Below are 19,683 nucleotides of genomic sequence, written 5' to 3'. Positions count from 1 at the left end.
GCACAAAAGAATACTCACAAAAAACTAGCGTAAACCGGGGGATGCGTTGGTGGTTTATCGTTCGAGGCCACCAGCAAAACAAAGCCGTACGACAATCAGCCACATTGTTGCGTTGCGATCCTCGCCCCGGTGTGAGTGTGGTGGGCGAAATTTGATGATTTTTTTCACCCGCTTCACCCTGGTTGTGGACGTCACTTGAGTTCTGACTGTTGTGCTCATAGGTGGTCAGTTAGCTGGTTAGCTGCCCAAAGCAAAAGGGTACAAATTTTGATGTATCTTGTTTCCCTTTTTTTTTCGCGGCTCGTGATCAATTCGGTGAACAAAATGACAGGTTTCGATCGATGTGGAAAGGTCGTTGCATTTTGCCGACTTGGAGCACGTTCAAATGCAACGGAACGTAGCGTAACATAATAACTAGCAGACGATTACTTAGTGTATGCCCGCGCTTGGTTGGTGGTGAATGCTGACATCGGAAACGGTTGTGAACGGGAGTCCGTCGTAGCCTCAGGAACATTATTTATCGACTTAGCAATTCCATCACATAAAAACCTTCGATTAAATCTTGCATCACTTTGTGTGCAAACACAATCATGCTGCTGAAATAAACAGTAATGAGAGAAGAAAGATAAAACACTCCTTACAATCATGCTATCCTGAATCAATAACTTGTCTTTCACGTGCAAGATCACCATCAAATCATACAAACAAAACATTTCACACTTCCATCATAAGCTTAAACAAATCCCATTTGCATGCGCGTCCTCCGTCGACTCTAAAAGCTGCACTTCAAACCCCCCAGAAGTCAACCCCAACGCTAAGTGGGAATTTATTGGATGGGCCATAAGGATGCACTAGCAGCACGAGACGATAGCACATACACACGGCATACTGCTGCTGCTAATTGAAAATCGAGTAAGTTATCACATCGGACAAAAAGGTAATCGGATACCAAGCAAACGTTACAATGTCTGACCACGGTAAGGGGACGGTTATCGTTCGACAGTGTGGTGCGGAATTATTATTCCATTTATACCTCCATTCTGCCCGCATGTCAGCACGGCAGAACCCAGTGTAGTTCGTGCCGCGAATAACAGCGGCTGCAAAGTATCGTGGTTATGAAATAGTGTAATCCATATCTCATTCCACCAGCTCCCATTCATTCATGGGTGCACGAGACATACCGTACCTTGGGAGCTTTTTGCGTCCCGATCCACCCATGCTGTACGGAGAAGCAACTTCCAAGAAATAATCCACATCGATTTATTCCATATGAATATTAATAAAAAAAACGCACCCCCCAAGCTAATGGACGAACGTCCCCCGCCAAGTCGATTGAAGAATGTTTTTTCAATAAAGTTGCATGTGCCTCGCAGGGAGATTTTCGTGGAAACCTCGCTGGCTGGCCGGCAGGTTGATCTGTCTGGTCTGGACACTACCAGATACTCCCGCATCAGGGCTCAGGAACGTGTCCTAGATTGTGCACTGGGGGTTTGCAAGGTGCATTATTTATTAATCAAGCCATCGATGTACGCCATCGTATGACGGCACACGATCCACGGAGCCTCGTAAATTCTCACGCCCCTTGGCAAATTCCAGTCTACAAGCCGACATTTATGACATTTGTATGCAAAGGGTTAATTCTTCGGGTCTCTTCCCGTTTCTGGTGGACTCCTCTCTCGCATGCATCAGCGGATCCTTGCGGTAGCGATCCGGATTCTTCTTTTGCGTTCACTCTTTCCAACCCGGACACTTGGAACTTTGTTTTTCAGCCCCTCCCCTGGAGCTGCTTTGATCCTCGCTGCTCACTTTGTGTTCCCGTGTAAGAGAAGTCGACAACCCGCTGTCAGCACGCATAAATCATGCACAATTAGCCAAGACATCCCTGTTGAAGATGTCGGTACGCGTTTGGTGCCATGATCGTTACTGCGTGCCGGGTCTTTTGCTAATTTGATGAACTTCATCATCATCATCATCATCATCATAGTGGTCGTCTATTTGCCGCGGCTAGCTGTTGGCTGAGCCGCACCAGCTGGCCACCTTCTGGACGCCTTTGGGATCCGTGTTTGTCGGTGCCCGAAATGGTAACCGATTAGGGAAGAATTGATCGCCCTGGACCACCGTCGTTGGCCGACCCCGGAATGGCAGTGTCTGCTGGTGGGCGGTACAAGTCTCCAACCGTCTTAGCATAACACAACCCACCGCAAGAATGTATGTATAAGCTAATAAATCCCCACCGCAAACGTACGGTGGAAAACAGCGGGTTAGTTTAAAGGATGAACCCTCGACACACGGGAGATACCAACAAACTGGATCCGCACACATCAATTCGTTCGTTAACATTCGATCATTTCTCATGTTTTGTAGAAATCCGTTCTATCGATTGCCACCGCAGGAAGGTGATCGTACCGGAGGGCGGCCCCCGTTTCCAATCATCGCTAGGGCTGCTCCCACGTGGAGGTGTAAAAAATAATAAAACATTAACATAAGCAGCCCGATCAGGGTGAAGAGTATCGCATGTACGCTACGACCGTACGGCACACGATTCTTACCTTCGCGCAATACGCGGGTGTTATTATGATTAATTTCAATCTTCCATATTCATACGCGATCAACAAAAAAAACCATGCGGCCACCCATTTGGACAACGGGGTAGAGAAACCCTTCGCCCTCGTCTCTCGTGAAACTATTATTCTGTAAGTGTTGGAAGAAAAACATGAATGAATAATGAGGGTGCTCCGTTTCGAATGACAATTGTTCTACGGCTGTGTGCCCGTTTGCTTTCGGTTTTCCGCTAACAGGGGTCGAGAGATGGATAACGAGCCAGTAAAGGTATCCGTGTGCAGCATTATGTAAGAGGGCAATTATGTAGGAAAACTAAGTGTTGGTGGCAGTCATAAGTATTGGAAGCTTTCGATAGTTTCATCCGGATGACTAATCCCTTTCTACGTACAGAAATTCCAATGCACACAACAGTTCTCTCCCCTCTCTCTCTCTCTCTCTCTCTCTCTCTCTCTCTCTCTCTCTCTTCTTCTTTCTCTCTCTCTCTCTCTCTTCATGGCTATGTCTGCCATTTCTGGCCTTCTAGACTTATTTTACCACGAAACCGAATAGTCAGTCCTTGCTACGGGGGATTGGTCCGGATGGGATTTTGGTCCGGTCCGGTCGTGTGAAGATTGGCGCCACTGCCATCACGCCACCGGGCCACCCTGAAAGTCGTTTAACAATTTATGTAATACAAAAGTTGTCTAAAACTTATAGACAGCTTTAGACATTGTGCAATCTCAATTGATCGTTCGTTTAGTTGTCATTTTGACAGCAATCCGTTCCGTTTCGTGTAATCATCATCATAACCTTGATGGCACTGTCAAACGGGACCGACAACATTTAACTGCACGCATCCCAAATACGTTAACCCCAATCAGTGGAGGGCAATGACCAGTTTCCGATTTCTTACACCTCTCCCCCTCACTATTCTTCCATTACTGAACGAGCTGTGAAGCGGTCTGTTAAATGGCAGTGCAGCATTTAAACGGCTTGATGTGACATTTATTTATCATTCAAATGAGTTGTACACCATTCACGCAAAACATGCACGACAATGATCTCGAAAATGGAATTTTCAATCATACCCGACCCGAAAAACGCTTGGGTTCTATATTTCTGTGGCTAACTGTACGGCAACACCTGCGTCCCAGATGGGCTATGATAGGAAAGTGTCACCAATTGTCATTTGCTTCGTAGCGGCAACCCGTACCGTCAGGGTAGGTTTTAGTGACAAAACGACAGACAAGAGTGAAAGACCCCGTAGAAGGCACCCACGTAAATGGGGACCCACGTAAACGGAAGTACTCCCAAATCCGGCTCAAACAACCGAAAGCATACGTGTCTAAATTTGCATACTACTCCCCACCCTCTTAGGCAACGCGGTGTTCTCTTACCTTCAATGGTTAATTCCACTCATTAGGATGGTGGCATTCGGTTGTGTGCCCGGCCGTTGTTCCGTTGATTGAGTTGTCGTCGACCGTTGACGACCGTACCGTGCCTGCCGTTCGGTACTGTTTCCGCTTCCGAAAACAAAATGCACGCACTCACTTCCGACACACGCACCTTTCCGTTACGCACACAAACACACACACTCGGGTCACGCGTGTACAATGTGGCTTTACTTTGACGGTGTGTCACGCTCCCCCGTCGCTGTTACTTGAAATCTTCGTAAGCAGACGCACTCATTCACTCGCCAAAACAAATAGGAAATCTCACGACACTTTTAGAGGCTCTAAATCTTCAAATTGACAAATCAAACCGAACCGAAAAAAAAGTCGCACTGACCTTGATGGCACTCTTTTGTTTTTTTTTCAACGGCTACTATGCTTTGCGTTCTGGCCCGAAAGGACGATGACTTTCTGTGGTTGCTGCTCTGTGAAATTTGTTCTGCACTTTTGCATTACGTTTTGTTTGACGTTTGTTTGTTTGTTTTTTTTTAATAATATCAACACAACACTTGAGCTTCCCGTATATGGGCGGGGAGTAATTATTAATTAAACAGAGACAAATAACAATTAAGCAAAACAAACATGCAGCAGCGTTTGCACTAGATGGCGCCACCGGTCCCGATTCCGGTGGTGATTCCCGCTTAAAGCGATACGTTCTCGAGCCAAAGATCGAACAGCGTTCGATCGATCAAACCACACACGCACCAACGAGGAGTGCTCCAATGTTAATGGATTTCAGTTCGCTGTCGGCAGCACCTTCGGTTGAGATTACGAAGGAGTGCAGCGCATATAATCGGCACGTCGGAGGGTCCTCACCGAAGTCCAGCCTGCAGAAAATGGAGTAGAGAAAAGCAACATGAAAGTTATCATTAGATTTTGACGACTAATCTCAACAACATGAAACGCACACCACAGCGAACCAAGCATTAGGTCAATTAGTTTGATCATGGCTTCGATCTTGTCCGATCTTTGCCGCCGAAACCTTTCAATTAAGAAAATGAGTTTTTAATAGAACCATCGGTTGGTGCTGTTCGTAATTCATACACAATCCACAACCATAAACATATTATTTCAAAACGATTTTCTCGCCACGTCCATCATAAATGTAGAACCCTCTGATGGGGAGAGATGCACCTTGGCAGTTGATCATTAGATCATGCACAATTAATTAGATTGAGCAAAGAATCGGAGCTTAATTATGGAGTTGTATTATTTATTAAGAAGAAGGAAGCGACACTGCCGTATGTCTGGAAATACTCAAATTCTCTATATCTTTGTGTCTGCCACCATAGACAAAGCAATCCGTTCTTTGATGCATCATAACCAAGATAAGCAACGCATTTGGGTTGCAGACGTCAGTGGCGCATAGTGCTTTATCTGGCCACGACTTACTGCCTGTTCGCTTTTGTCACCAATCGATTTAATTGACTCTTTCGTCAACCAAACTCGAATAGCAAACTTGTGCTGCAACTGCGTGACTCTGTTTTGTTGCCTAAATAGACGCACATACACACCCCCCGTTCCCACTCCGTTCAGACAAGACAAGTGGTAACGACGCACATCTGTACGGTTTGCGGATGTCCCAGCCAAAGTCATCACCCCGCGGCTCGATATGGTATTATTATCACGTAGTAAAAGTGCGGTTTTATGACGCAAAACCCCCCGGGAATGGAAGCGAGTGGCGCCCAATGGGTAGTAGTGAGTTAGATCGACTAGGGTTGGCCCACGTTTGATTGAGTCTGTTCGGCTCCGTAAGCCACCTTGGTAGGTTCTGTTGTTATAGCAGACCCAGCAAACGATTTTATGACTATCTCCTTTAATGCCCTTACGGGCGCCGGAACCGATGATCGATCCGGGCCAAGAATTCCTTTGTCACAGAGCTAGGCAGAACCTTTAGTTGTCTAGGAACTCGCGTACGTATGGCGTACGTTGACACTTTATGGCTCTATTTTACCAGCTCTATTCTGCAGACCCCTCCATTCCATTTAGAATAGAAGGATCTTGTTCCTGGAGATCACCCAAGAACCGTTCGACTTGGCGCAGGTCTTTAACGGGTTGATATTGGCAGTTTATGATGCTTCATTTCTTTCCTCTCAGCATCGTTAATTATTCCGCACATGAACACAAGAATGATTTATATCCCGCTAACTGTTCGCGACACGCAACGATCGTTCGGGCGTTGCGTGATTCTAGCCCAATTTGCACCACACCAAGATCGTAATCCAATGCCCGATCGACTCCTTTGGGGGATTAATGAGTGAAACCAATCGACACAGCGATCGGTCGGTATTATTTTATGGCTTCGTTTGAACGTATCGATCAAACAGCAGCCGGCACGATGACTGTTGACCCATTTCCGCCAAAACTTCCAGATCGGTTGTATCGGTTAATTGGATTACATGCACCCGCGCGTTCGATCGGTCGGTTAGCGTTCGTTTATCATGTTACCCTTTTTCCCCGGATATTTTCGACACAATCATACAATTGCTTTCCTTCCTGTTGTTTTGTGCAGAAGGTACAGCCAAAACAAACACTCGACAATCGGGTCGACTCCTTCCATTAAAAAAAAATCGACATGCTTCCGCTTAATGAAATACGAGCCGCAAATAAATCACTGCAAATCGTTAATCCATTCGCCCAAAAATGCATCAAAGAATGGGCCGACATTGTTGGTACTCAGAGTGGTCCTGGAAGGGAAAGCGCAACCGTATGCTTCCCGCCCACTCTTTCCCCTCCCCCCGAACCGATTTCATCCTTGAACAGTGTCAAGAAAGCGGAAACATGAACGTAATTGTAAGGAAATGTCCACACACAAATCCACCCGAGACAATTGTGAATTGTAAAGTTCAATAAAAAATGGTTTAATACAACGCACCTTTTCTGTGCTTTGGAGCATTTTGAGGTAGGTAATGGAAGGAAGTAATGTACGTAAATTTGACAAAAACAACACTCTTTATGATAGAGTCTCATTTCAAAGCAATTACAAGCTATTGTGAAGACTTTTTTGGAAGGACTTTATGTCAGTTAAATTGTGCAATCATATTAATAGATGTGTGAAACCCCTGTGGTTTAGTGATTGCCACGTAGGTTTTCACAGCGCTAGGGTCAGTATCGAATCCCATCAGGACACGCGGGACATATTATACAGGAGAAGGAGAAAAAAAAACTAAGAGAATCCAGAAATGGCAGACCAAGATCTGCTAATGTTGTAGAACCTTACAAAAGTGTAAACATGTCTGTCAAAATATGTTCATATGTTACATATAGTCATTTCCCGAGTTACGCGACACTCGGCACAATTCGAGATACGCGAATCTCAAAATTTTGACAGTTCGTGTAATTTTGTATGTGGAATTGAATTTTCTATTTGTCAAATTTTAAATTTTCCCAAAAATACGTTACTTTTTTTTACATATTGGTAAAAAACCAACCTATTTGTCGAAATAAACGTAAGAAAATCAATTATTAATGCTCTTTGTACCGTAAAAATAAGGAATCGATATCGGAATACTAAACATAAACGATATTACAAGTGAATTTGAGTTACGCGTATTGCCCTGGCACGCATTATTCGCGTAACTCGGGAAAAGACTGTACTTCTGTATGACTTTGGATGATATTAATCCGAACAATTTGATTATCTTCATCGTCTTATAACAGATTATGATCTGGATAATGTATTCTTCAATGAGCATAGTCACTGGGTAATGGATTCTACCTTTCTTACCACCATCGGTTTGCGGTTACGCTAGCTGCAAGCTGATACAACTAAAAACGATTTAACCGCATCGGTATCACTCCAAGTCACAGTGTCCATGGTCGTGGAGATCACTTGCGACACCTCGTATCGATGTCTTACCTACCAATGTATTCCCTCGGCAGTGATCACTCAAAACAACCGTCACTTCGGCAACAGTTCGACACTAAGCACGATTTGCCAACTTTACCCAAAACGATAAAAAAACAATTTTTTTAATTACTGGCCAGACAAAAGATTGGTGATAAATTTCAATTCATTGCCACATCCAAAGCCCATCGCGATCGCGATGTGGTACACCCGAATTTAAATCGATCGTTATAATTTGTCCCCCTAAAGTCCGTGTGGACTGGGTGGTGTGGCCGCGCTGCACATAAGGGAAGACAAGAACAGCATGGTCACCAGGCACGAGCAACATGAACGAAATGCGCTCCCCAAAACGTGGTGCCTTGCATGATAATCCTTTTCGTATCCTTTCGCACTCTGTTGCCATTAATTTTAATAGCGCCATACCGTCGAGTAGTGATTAAACTCTGCAGGGTGTTGATTTTTCTGATGAATGTTCATTTATCTTTTAGCTTAAACCACCAAATAAAACCCTTCCCTCCCTGTGTGCGAGCTCTCTGTGCGCTGCGCACTATTCACACAAATCGATCGTTCGAGCCGTTGCAAACCACGACCGAAAACAAAAAAAGAAATGCAATGAAAATCCAAAACCTGATGCAAAAAGTAGTTCTCTAAATAAAAGCTGTCCACCGTACTCGTGGGCGGATTGGTTCAATGTTTGGTTCGATCGGTTGCGATTTGTTTGTACTTTTGTTGAAAACCACCTTGTGACCGCAGCTTGCAGCAGTAAGGTGTGAGCGCTACCTAGCGCCCTGCTACCGTTCCTATCTGTCTATCTCTTTGACTTAATGCAGTTGGGATTTGTGGCATTAACATTTTTGTCCACCGATAACATGCTGTACGTGCCGTGAACTCCACCAAACGCACACTAACATAAGTGAAAGAATAAAATTAATCATATAGATTATCGGTAATCCTTTGCCAAATCACATCCTCCCTCTGCAAGCAGACTCGGGAATATGGTTTAATAGCAACAAACAAACATTAACTTCCAAACAGCCCAGCCTGACCATGAAAGTGGACACAACACACTGCACATGGTCGGAGCAAAGGCGCAACAGGGAAGCAGAAATGAAAATAAACCCACCGACCATTGGTGACGAAGTCATAAAAATTCAAATCTCAAAACCTTGGTACGAATTCGCGGGATAACGCTGTGGGACGAAAGCCAACAGCAACCCACCCAGGTTTTTGCTTCGTGCACCCCCTTTCTACGCGGCAGGTGAACACAGTTCCGCCCGGTTTGGACGAGCGGTGGTGGGCTCCCTCGGTGGTGAAGTTTGCACCGAAGGGTGGTATTAAGAACCTCCAGACCAGACCAGATGCGGGCAGGTTTAGTTTTTTTTTCCAGTCCGTTGTCTGCCCGTTTGCCTTCTTTCTTGCGATAACTACACTGGAGCAAACGGATTTTTGGTGTAGAGCTCTGTGCCATTCAGAGCGTCTTTTGCTGACATCTTTCTCTGGTGTTCTTCAATAGTTTGGCTAACGCCACCCGCACGAACTCAACGATTGGCACCATGGAACAGGAATATCCTCCAACGCTTGTCTAACAAACACGACGCATAATATGATAGCGGACTTTTCCCTTCATAACACAATTCACTTACTTTTTAGTTTAGAATTTATACAGCTTGTCACCTATTACTCGAGCGTTACATCGCTCTATTTTACCATAGTCCTGTCACCCAGCACTGCATGCACTTTTCTTCGTACAAAAAAAACACCCCAGCACACACTACGTTACGAGTTTCCGAGCACTTTTCCTAAGGGTGAAAAACGCCCCAATCGAGTAGACTGGTGGCTCGCCTACTGGATCACGTTTCCTACCGTGTTTACTGTTCCACTACACACGTTCTGCACGGTGACACGCACAAAACACAACACGCTCTCTGTAAATCATCTCACCGCGTGGTGAAGATTCAAAGAACATCGTCTAACTGTCATTTTGACTCTATCGTTGCCACTTTCTGGCTTCAAACGCGTTCGCGTGACGGTTGCGGGTCCCGCCAGTTATTCTCGGTTCCTTTTTGGCGAGCTGCCTAAGCTGATCGCGCCGACGGTTCGAAGCAAACTAATGGTTGCGGTTCGTGCTGAGCAGCGCCAAGCGAATTCTCGAACGCGAATGCGTAGCGCATGCCGCAACAGCCAACCCACAGCGGAATGATCGTGGGGCTTTCTGAAGCTCTCTCACGCTCCGGAACTTTGGCTCTCGGAGATGAGATGACGCACCGTGTGCTCACCGATTCACGGCGGCTGGCTGGCAGATCGCGCATGCGAGATCGTTCACTGCGAGGTCTGCAAGATCTCGTGGATCCGTAAAAAAACGGTTCTGACGCGAGAGGTGGCCTACGGTTTCGGTGATCATCTGGCAATCCTTTGGCTTTCGTATGGAATGCCAACCACATGTGGTGTCTTGTGGCTTTGGACAACGAGAAGATGAGTAACACACTTCCATGCGCGGAAGAGTTTACTTTTACAGTGGTAATTTATTACAAAATATATCGGTTTAAAATTTGAAGATGATATCCGGTGTTCGAAGGTCTTGGCAATGTGGTCTAGCGTGTTGCACCACGGCACCAATGGCTAACGGTAAGCAGTTTCGATCATTTTATCAGTCTTATCACAACCTGGAACACACCTTCCCTCAAGACAAATAAAACTTAGTAACCTTCGAAACTACGCACCAGTTACTTGGAGCTCCTATCTATATCAACTTATGGCGTCCCGTCAACCCCATACCAGTAACACCTCATCATCATCGTTCGGGTGTCGATAGCAAATTCGATCCACCAAAATAACTCTCAAAGTCATGTATTACTCACTCAAATCGTTTCTGTTCCGCCTTTTTACGATCCCGAGTACTATTAAGATGTTGATATCGATGTTCCGTGTGTCCGATACGAACTCACCTATTAAGCATGTCTGCTTTACCTTTGAGTGCTTAAGATCCCGACCGTGATTTCTGACCAGCAACTGTGTCCCTTCCGTGGCACAATGACGTCAAACGGTAGCGACATCCAAAAACGAAATCTTCACACCCGGGCAGCCTTATCGACCATTTCGGGAAGGTGCACAAAACAAAATCCCCTAGCGTTCGGAATAAAGACCCATTGACGGAAGGCCGCAGACGGTACGCAACGGATAAGGAAGCCACCGCGTTGATTCGTTGCGTTTTCAATACGACCCAACCAAGCCCTGAAAACTTCTGTGGGGTCATTGTGAGCGTCATTGCTTCCACTCTGTCTATCAGCAAAACGTGAATCTTTAAATCAGAGCCAATCGGTGAGAGTGGGAACAAGCGTAACAGCACCGAAATTAGCAAAAGAATAAGAAAATGCACCTTACATGTGATGGAAAGACTTCGATCGGCACGATATTTAATTAGGCGAATATCACTGCGTTTGATTTATGGCGGACGACGCGTTTTGCTGTTCGGTGCGCACCACACCACACATTTGCTCTCGATAGTGGAGCGACATCGCGTGCTGCCCGATAATGGAGATACGCGATTTTAAAACACACTGCACACGCGCAACTGTTGCAACCTTTGAACAGCCACAACGGATGGGATATGATGATGCAAGGCTTTTTACAATGACACGTCTTGGTTGAATCATTAAATTAATATGCTAATGTTTGATCGTTTTTAATAAATAGATGTTGTTGACGATTGTAAACGAAAATGCGCTTAAAATAACTCTGAACTGTAAGCCGTGACATAGTGGAATAGTCCCTTGGAACAGAGTTCTCGTATGCCAGCTTGGTAATGTTAAAACTTTTCTTCATCTTGCAGTGAGGCCCTAGTACTACTAAGACCGGTCCGGCTAAAGGTCGATCCAGATAAGATTTGATCCACTACCTTTAAAATTAAACCTAAATCTAAAATTCTTTATTTCATGCAGCACTACTCAGCATGATGTGATTTGGAAAACCAAAGAGAGTTGGAGTTGTCAGTTGTCTCGAGCTGCATAGAAGTCACCATCCAGGATAACGAGGGTATAGAAAGAGTTAGCTAATAGTTAAGGCTGTTCAATAGGGCCACGGTGGCGTGACTGCATTTTGGGATCTTAATTATATCCATGATTGATTAAATCGTAATACTCCTTTAAGAAAAAGACACTGGAATCAATTCAATCAGTTGTTGTTGAGCATGGTCAATTCTAGATCACAAAAAAACACTGAACAACCTTAAATATCTCAACACCGTAAACCTGGGAAGAAAACAAAATATTTTACTCTGAACACAAACTTATGAAAACAACCAAGCAAACAATTCATCTTCATAAGTTACACCTATTGTCACTAGTGATCATGTCTGTTACTGTTGATACTGATCTTGTTAGATATTTCTAATCTTAACATCATAAAATCAGCGCCCATTAGCTCGACACAATAAGACCGATGCGGTAACGTTACCCCCACTGAATGTATCGTTGATCAGAACACAACAAAAAATGTTCAAACAAAAACTTCTACCCCAGTATCTGTTGCAATTTAAATGCATACAATTAAAAGCCACCACTTTTCCACTCAATCCACAGCCGCGCCACGGTTTAATCCAGTAACGTTTAATGATGGACATTTTTTCTAATTAATAGCGAACCCTATCGCCCACTTAGCGCAAACAACAGACCCCCCCTTGGGTGGGTTTCATATGACTTGTTTTTAATTGTATTTCTACTACTGAGAGCGTCGCGAAGTATAGCGCGAACTTAATACGGTTTTTTGTAAGATATTTTTGAAATTATATGAATTTTAGGGATGCACCAATGAATAAGATAGTAATTGAGTAACGTTCCCGGTGGTTTGGGAAGGTACTTGTGTGATGAAAATTAACCAGAATTTGCTCTCATCAACAGCGATGGAAGGAATAAGGAAGTCGGCAAGGATCACTCAACCCTTTCTTTATGAGAAACTCGACCAACGGCAGGGATTCCAGTTCCCACTAAGACAGATGGTCATGCAGCTAGACGGAGCAACCCGCAGGGAGATTCGTTGGGCGGTGGCAACGACGACGATGTAACAGTCCGCCCGCCACCAGCATTCGACACTTCGCCCATCCGTTCGCAAACGACCTTCAGCACTACAAACTCGGCCTGTTCCAGTTGGCGTATATGGTAAATGAATGAATTAAATGTGTGTGCATATAATGTGTGAGGGCTATACGTCCAATTTTTTTTGTTGCGTTTTCTCTCTCTCTCTCTCTCTCTCTCTCTCTCTCTCTCTCTCTCTCGCTCTTGGACAATATTTCATTTGATCAGGCGTTGTTTTTGAACTCCCTTTTCAGATGCCACAACAACTTCTCTTCCGAATCTCGTGTAAAAACAGAACGATCGTTGCTGTGAGGTGACTGCACAGGACGGATCGATGCATTTCCAAGCAGCTTGCAGTGATTGCATCTCCACAGACGGCGAGCTCTCAATGAACGCTTGCGTACCATTGCGTTTGTACATCTTATTTTGGGGTGGATTTTGTAGCAGAAATGAAACTCAGAAGCCATTATGGCGGCTTATGTCTATCACAACCCGATCCGCGTCCACGACCACCGTGCGTGCCACCAGTCCGAAAAAGGGCCAAAAGCTGCAACGCATGTGTTTAAAGCTTGACATTAAAATTTATGATTCGCAAGTTCTCGCGGTCCAGTCCGTCTAGAAGGTCCTTTAGCTGCTCCTACCCTGCGCGATTCGCTAATAACCACCAAACAGAACTGCTAGAGTGGTGATTTATCCGACGAGAGTTATTTATAGCCGAAACTGATCACCGATGGACAGTGGCGATTGTAGCTCCCACCACCGCACTACACCCTCCGATGGTGACAGTAAGGGTTTTTCACGACTTAATACACCCCAATGGCCAGCATTCGAGATGGGGTTTGGAGAAAAGGGTCTTTCCACCTTACCGAAATGGTAATATTAGCGATCCGAATGTATCTTGAAGCGAAGATAGGGAGCCGTGTGTCACGCGGGTAAGTTGATCGATGCCCAATGTCACTAGTCCATAGTGGCCAGGCAGAACAGGCGCCACACTAACGCAACCTCCATCCATCAGATGACCCGAGGGTTTCTTAAGCGCAATAGTCAATACAGAGATAAGATCCTGCCGTACTGTGGCCATCACTAGATCGCGTAATGATGGCCTTCTTCTGCCGTGCATTGCATGATGCACGATCTCGTATGACAATAATTACGCTTTTCGTGCTAATGCATCGCGCGCACGTCCTTAGTATGTGCATCAAAAATTCAACAATCCGTGACGTTCCTTTTCTGGCAAAAAAAAAACCGCCCCTCGAATTGACTGACTGCTCGTAGGTCGTTGGCTGGTGGTGGATCAATTTTTGTACCTACTTTTAATTACATGTAATACACCTCTGACCTTCATCGCTGCATGAGCTTTGGGAAAGGATATGATGTAGTGTGTCACGTGCACGAATGTGGGGATGATGGCGGGATCCGATTGGCAATATTTTGTAACGCACATTCCGCTGAAAATGGGTACACAGTAATCGTTGCAATCGTACCTGCGGTGGGTTAGATACTAACGGAACCCCTCTCCATGACCCAGTCGGTAAATTCCTGTCCAGCTAATTGGGAAGGTGGTAACAACACCGATGAAACGATGAGCGCCCTCCAGCTATTGGGTGTTTGCAACTACAGGACACGTGTTACCAAAGGACGGAGGCGAGTAGTCGCCGAAAACACGAAGCAGGTCGGATGGGAGGCATTCACATGTAAATCCCAACTTCAGTTTCGCATCTTTGGAAACCCCACACGCCTCCTCGTTTCTAATAAACAGCCAGAGGAGATGCACCAACGACGTCAAAACATCGACGGCTCAAAAACCACTACCTTGTGATTATTTTTAGTCACACGTAGAAGAGCTTTGGCAGGGCAGGAAGGTGACCGGTTGAAACGCGATGTACGACCCGACCCGTAAAGTTGATCGTGACCAATCGATCATCAAAGGTGCATGCATGCGCAACATAAGCGTGGAGGGGCTCCGGCTGCTTCGGCTGCGGTCGTTTGTCAATGAAAACGTAAAGCGTTGCCGAACACTGACATCGTACGCTGTGGCCATTTGCCAATAATTCACGTAAATTCATACAAAACGGTGGTACGGCGCATTATTATTCCGTTTTTTTTACGATCGGTTTTTGCCCAGTGCCCAAAGCCCAGTGTGCTGTTGTACTTCTTTCATAGCCTACTTACGAGCGCGTTACCAGCGAGACTTCATCGGTATTTGGGGGAGGTTTGCAATGGTTTGTGCCAGTGCGGAGCAATGTTGTCCCGGTTTGCTTGGAGCTATTTTTGTGTAATTTTCAAACGAAAATTGCAACTCCACTGCTTACGTTACCGCGCCGAACGGTTTGACACGTTTAGCGGATGGATAGCGCAAATTCCTATCCCAAACAGTGTTGATGTGATGTCCCAAAACAAAAACAACCGAGCGGGTGAATGATCACCTAGCCGGTAAGTGGATACCGTGAGTTTATCATTTAGTAGTTACTAATCCGTTTCCAAACAACACCTTTGAAGGTAACGTAAAGGGGCGCACCTGTCGTCAAATCTGAACTAGTGTTGGGCAAACTTTAATTTGTCTCAATTTGTATTCAATTTGTAAAGGGGCAGTAAGAAGGGACCCCTGAACTCACTTTGAATCATCCCATGGGTAGTTCGCGGTCAAATTTCGCCAGGGGCCTCTAGTCTTCGGGGTTCCCTCTAGCATAAGGAGAGGGGACCTATGTATACAACTACTACACACAATTTTTGGGGCCCCCAACACGGCGAGGCCCTAGGCGACCACCTACTCCGTCTACCGATTGATCCACCGTTGTTCCCTGTTCTCAACTCAACCACGAATCCGAAGATCAAACTATTAAATAAACTTTTAATAAACACACAAAAACACTGTCCACAACATACTTCATATAAACACGTATGTACGTAAAAGCGTTTAGAAGAAAGCGTCAGCACCAGCAGATGCTGATCGCGCCTTATAATTGCATGCGGTTATGTACTGATATAGTTTGCATGAATATACCGGCGAGCTGAGCTGTACTGGTGCCCGAAGGACGTGGACATCGCTCAGCATACGACGATACGGATAAAGAGCAGTACAATAGATGTTAATATCACATATATCAGCAGATTGACTCGCGGTACTGTTTGCCTCCCACATTCCCACATGGTAATGCTTCTTCTTGATGACAATCTTTGTTGGGGGACAACAGAGAGCAAAATGGTAAGAATTAATCACCGTTAGTGTTTAGTGTCCAGCTCACAAAAGCTAGAGGAGCACACGATCATCTCAGTCGTCATTGCATATTATTTTGGAGCGCTTTTCCATTCGTCGAAGTCTCCGCGCATGCGATCGGAGCCACCAAAAAGCGACCGGTTTTGTGATTTCTGACACCAAGAGAGCATCCATGAAAGGAGATAACATCAATCTGATCCGCACAAGGATCCGCCATGTTTGTACATAACATATTGATATCGCATACTCACGTTATCAGTCGCTGTGATGGTATTGATCAATTAGAGATCTTCTACTATTGGCGAATAGTTACACATACTATCAAACAAGGGCCCTCTCCGGAGAGCGATCGATAGAGTAAATAGTTCAGGTACTGTGGCGAGAATCCTGCGTCTCGTTTCATCCATCCAGTTCATACAGTGCGTGTCATAACTGTACAGCAGCTAAGTTTCTTAATTATTAGGAGTAGGAAACATGGAGTGCCACTATTTCCGAAGACATTATTCATTGCTTATTGTTCAATTATTTCGCAATAATTATATCTCTTGTCGTCATGGATTGTCCGGGGGTTTGAAAGGATTCCATGTATAAATATATTCCATAATTATTCCACATTGATATTTCCATAAAAATGAACTTGGATGGAGTCATGTGCGTGCTACAACATTTGGACGAACGGAAAGAGAGGAAAGATCAGTCGACGGATCAAGCGCTATGATCACTAGAAGGAAGGGTGCAGCTAAATGAAATGATACCACGTGGTACGAAAATTTGTGCTATCTCTTCGTTTGGATGCTCTCTTGGTGTCAGAAACCAAAATTTCCACCGTTTCTGAGCGTTTTCGACGGACGGAACGGCGCAAAATACAAAAGAGATGCAGGATCCGGTTTGCCTTTTCCCCCTTCACTCTAATGCGACCGCCTACTCCGCCTACCGTTTGATCCACCGCTGAGACATAATCTAGTGCGTCATTAACGCAAGATGAAGGAAACCTCTCATTTAATTCTTTTCAAAAGAAGTTTATATAACTTTACACTATGACACTTACCAAATACCCTGATTAGTACGACGCTATATATCATTTGAAATGCAAAGTGGGTGTCCATCAACGTGTCGTGTACAATGTACAAAACTGCAATGCATTTCTTTTGCTACCTAAAGCGTTTGTCCAGGGTGCGGTTTTCAATTGTCGGTATCTGTCGATCATCATTTGCCGTTTTAAATCAGCTAGCTTTACCATTTTCGGAGTTCGATTTGGACGGTCGTTCCCTCTCGGTGGCAAATGCGTCATAAAGGTAGAATGCGGTTAATGTGACCATTTGCATATTCGGACAACGACCACCAAGTAGTGTGATGATTCTTCAAGTTCACCCAATACGTGATCGATACTTACCCTCAGGGTGGCACCGGTAGCATTATGGATGGTGCCATTTGAAAGTTGCAATAATGGGACATGTGACAGTAACCGTTACAAGGTAAGTATGCGTACTGTAAATCAGATGCATTGCATTCTAGAGGCATGTATGTCCACAGACGTTAGCTGATAGTGTGAAGGCTGGAGGTAATCGACACAAGAGCAAATATTGTATGCTTCTACCGGATCATTACGGAGTCCAATCGGGAGTCGAGTTTCGATGTGAGCCATTGCATACGAGGATTCCTGTGCACTGGCCAGTTAATCGAATTAACTCTTGTATGGTACTAAAAATCATCCGTAATAGCGGGGCTTTATTCAGCCTGTTCTACAAAATCTTCCTGTCTAATAACGCCACCGTCCGTTTTCGTTTATTCCAAAATACACATTGTTGACATCCTAAGAATGTGACGTGTTACCGTGCATCAACATGGCACTCGGTTCATCCGGAATGCTGATCTGGAACTGGAGCAGCACCACCAAGTACGTAACCATCGTTGCAAGCAGCTATGAAGCAGATAGAGATGATAGTTGATGACTGTTTTATACCGTACTGAAACATAACCGCGCATGACACATTCTACATCGACTCACCGATTTGAACAGCGTACGGTTGACGTCAAAAAACCCTCCCAAATTAATGCTGGATGGGTTCATCTCGGTCGCCCGCAAAAACATGTTGATCTCGGTCTGCGCATCCGTGTTCATCCAGCTCAGCTCAACCATCAGCAGCTTCTTCTGGAAGTTGGTGCGCACGTTAAACGATGCATAATGGGCCTCATCGCAGATGTAGAACAGCAAGCCAACGCTACAGAACGCGGTCACAGCAAGCCCAATGTCTTTCACCCCAAACCCGTCCGAAATTTGCGACATCAGCCCGTAGATCGAGAGCGTTATAATGAAGAACAGGTACAGACAGATGAAGGTGAAGGTGTAACACGTGGAGAATCCTGTATCGCGGGCCAGCTTACTAAGGCGCAACCACAGCGACCGATACTCGGACACCTTGGCCGCCGGGCCCACATGGCGTAGGGCGCGCTGAAAATCTTCCGCCAGGATCTTCGCCGTAATGCTGAGCGTCTCGCACGCCAGATACCAGTAACCGCCCATCATGTAGGTGATCGTGTCGAGCACACAGTACGGTATGACCTGCAGCAGCTTAAAGTCGACCATCGTCACATGCGTAATGGCGACCGACAGGGAGCAAAGGATCGGCAGCAAGATGGCGACCACCTGTGCCTTGGTACGAAGCTTTAGCTCCAATGCACGGCCGGACGTTTTCCGGTAGACCGTTTCGAAATCGACCCACCCATTCACCACCGACACGACCTTGCGCGATTCGTACCACATCAGCGGTATGATCAGGATCGGCAGGATGTTCACGATGAACAGATATGCAATAACGGACTCCTCGAAGCGACCCTCGAGCGTGCGCACGATTTCGATGCGATTGAGCAGAATGAAGGCGATGTACACGGTAAGCAGGAGGAAAAACATCACACAGTACACCATGGAGGGCGAGGCCAATACGAACGCAGTCTCACCGGATGCGAGCCGCGTATACGGAAACACTCCGATGGCACGCAGCACCAGGTAGATTGGTTTCGAACTCTCGAACACCATGCTCTGTCGGAGGAAAACATTTGCAATTAGCACAACTGGGAGGCGCTCTTGTTCCTGTTCCCACTCACCGTTTGGTTGGCTGTGGCCGCTGTATTCACGAACGCTTCCTTTGGTGTGAGCGGAGGAAAGCCAACCCGATTGTTAAAGACGGTTGCATTTCGCCTACCCTGTTCCCTGGAGTCTTGCGCACCGTTGTCTTCCGCGATGGGTTTTACGTCGAGGAACACGTTACGGTTTCGCTTCGGTTCGTGCAACGTACCCTCGAAGCGCATCGTTTCCGTGTGAAAGATGCGACTCATTGCTGAATGGGCCGACACAGGGATGTCTTATTCCGTTTGCGTTGATGTCTTGCGAAGTACTGCTTCGTGAATCTTGGGATCACTTTCTACGCGTAACGTGGCTTTAACGTGTCTTACCAGTTCCATCTTGAAGGTTAATGGATAATCGATGCCCTGACTTTTACTCCCACTTTGAAACGGAAACGGAAATTATTTAATTATTCAGTGTAAACAACAAACACT

General features: G+C 45.5%; 1 protein-coding gene across 1 annotated transcript; it reads right to left on the bottom strand.

The window, feature by feature from the left end:
- Positions 1 to 17,938: 17,938 nt before the first annotated feature.
- Positions 17,939 to 19,461, bottom strand: LOC128310512 (gustatory and odorant receptor 24). The gene is made up of 3 exons (XM_053047167.1): positions 19,231 to 19,461; positions 18,134 to 19,165; positions 17,939 to 18,046 (listed from the first exon to the last, which is right to left on the bottom strand). The coding sequence occupies exons 1-3, from the start codon at positions 19,459 to 19,461 to the stop codon at positions 17,939 to 17,941; spliced, it is 1,371 nt and encodes a 456-aa protein (XP_052903127.1).
- Between the last annotated feature and the right edge of the window lie 222 nt (positions 19,462 to 19,683).

This window comes from Anopheles moucheti, chromosome 2 (assembly GCF_943734755.1).
Source record: "Anopheles moucheti chromosome 2, idAnoMoucSN_F20_07, whole genome shotgun sequence".
NCBI classification, from domain to species: Eukaryota; Metazoa; Arthropoda; class Insecta; order Diptera; family Culicidae; genus Anopheles; species Anopheles moucheti.
The sequence above is the reverse complement of the archived record's forward strand: the minus strand, read 5'-3'. Positions and strand labels throughout refer to the sequence as shown.

Coding starts and splice junctions, on each gene's coding strand:
- LOC128310512 (XM_053047167.1), bottom strand. CDS start 19,461: ATGAGTCGCATCTTTCACACGGAAACGATGCGCTTCGAGGGTACGTTG. Junction 19,166..19,230: donor CGGCCACAGCCAACCAAACG/GTGAGTGGGAAC, acceptor TTCCTCCGACAG/AGCATGGTGTTCGAGAGTTC. Junction 18,047..18,133: donor ACCGTACGCTGTTCAAATCG/GTGAGTCGATGT, acceptor TCTGCTTCATAG/CTGCTTGCAACGATGGTTAC.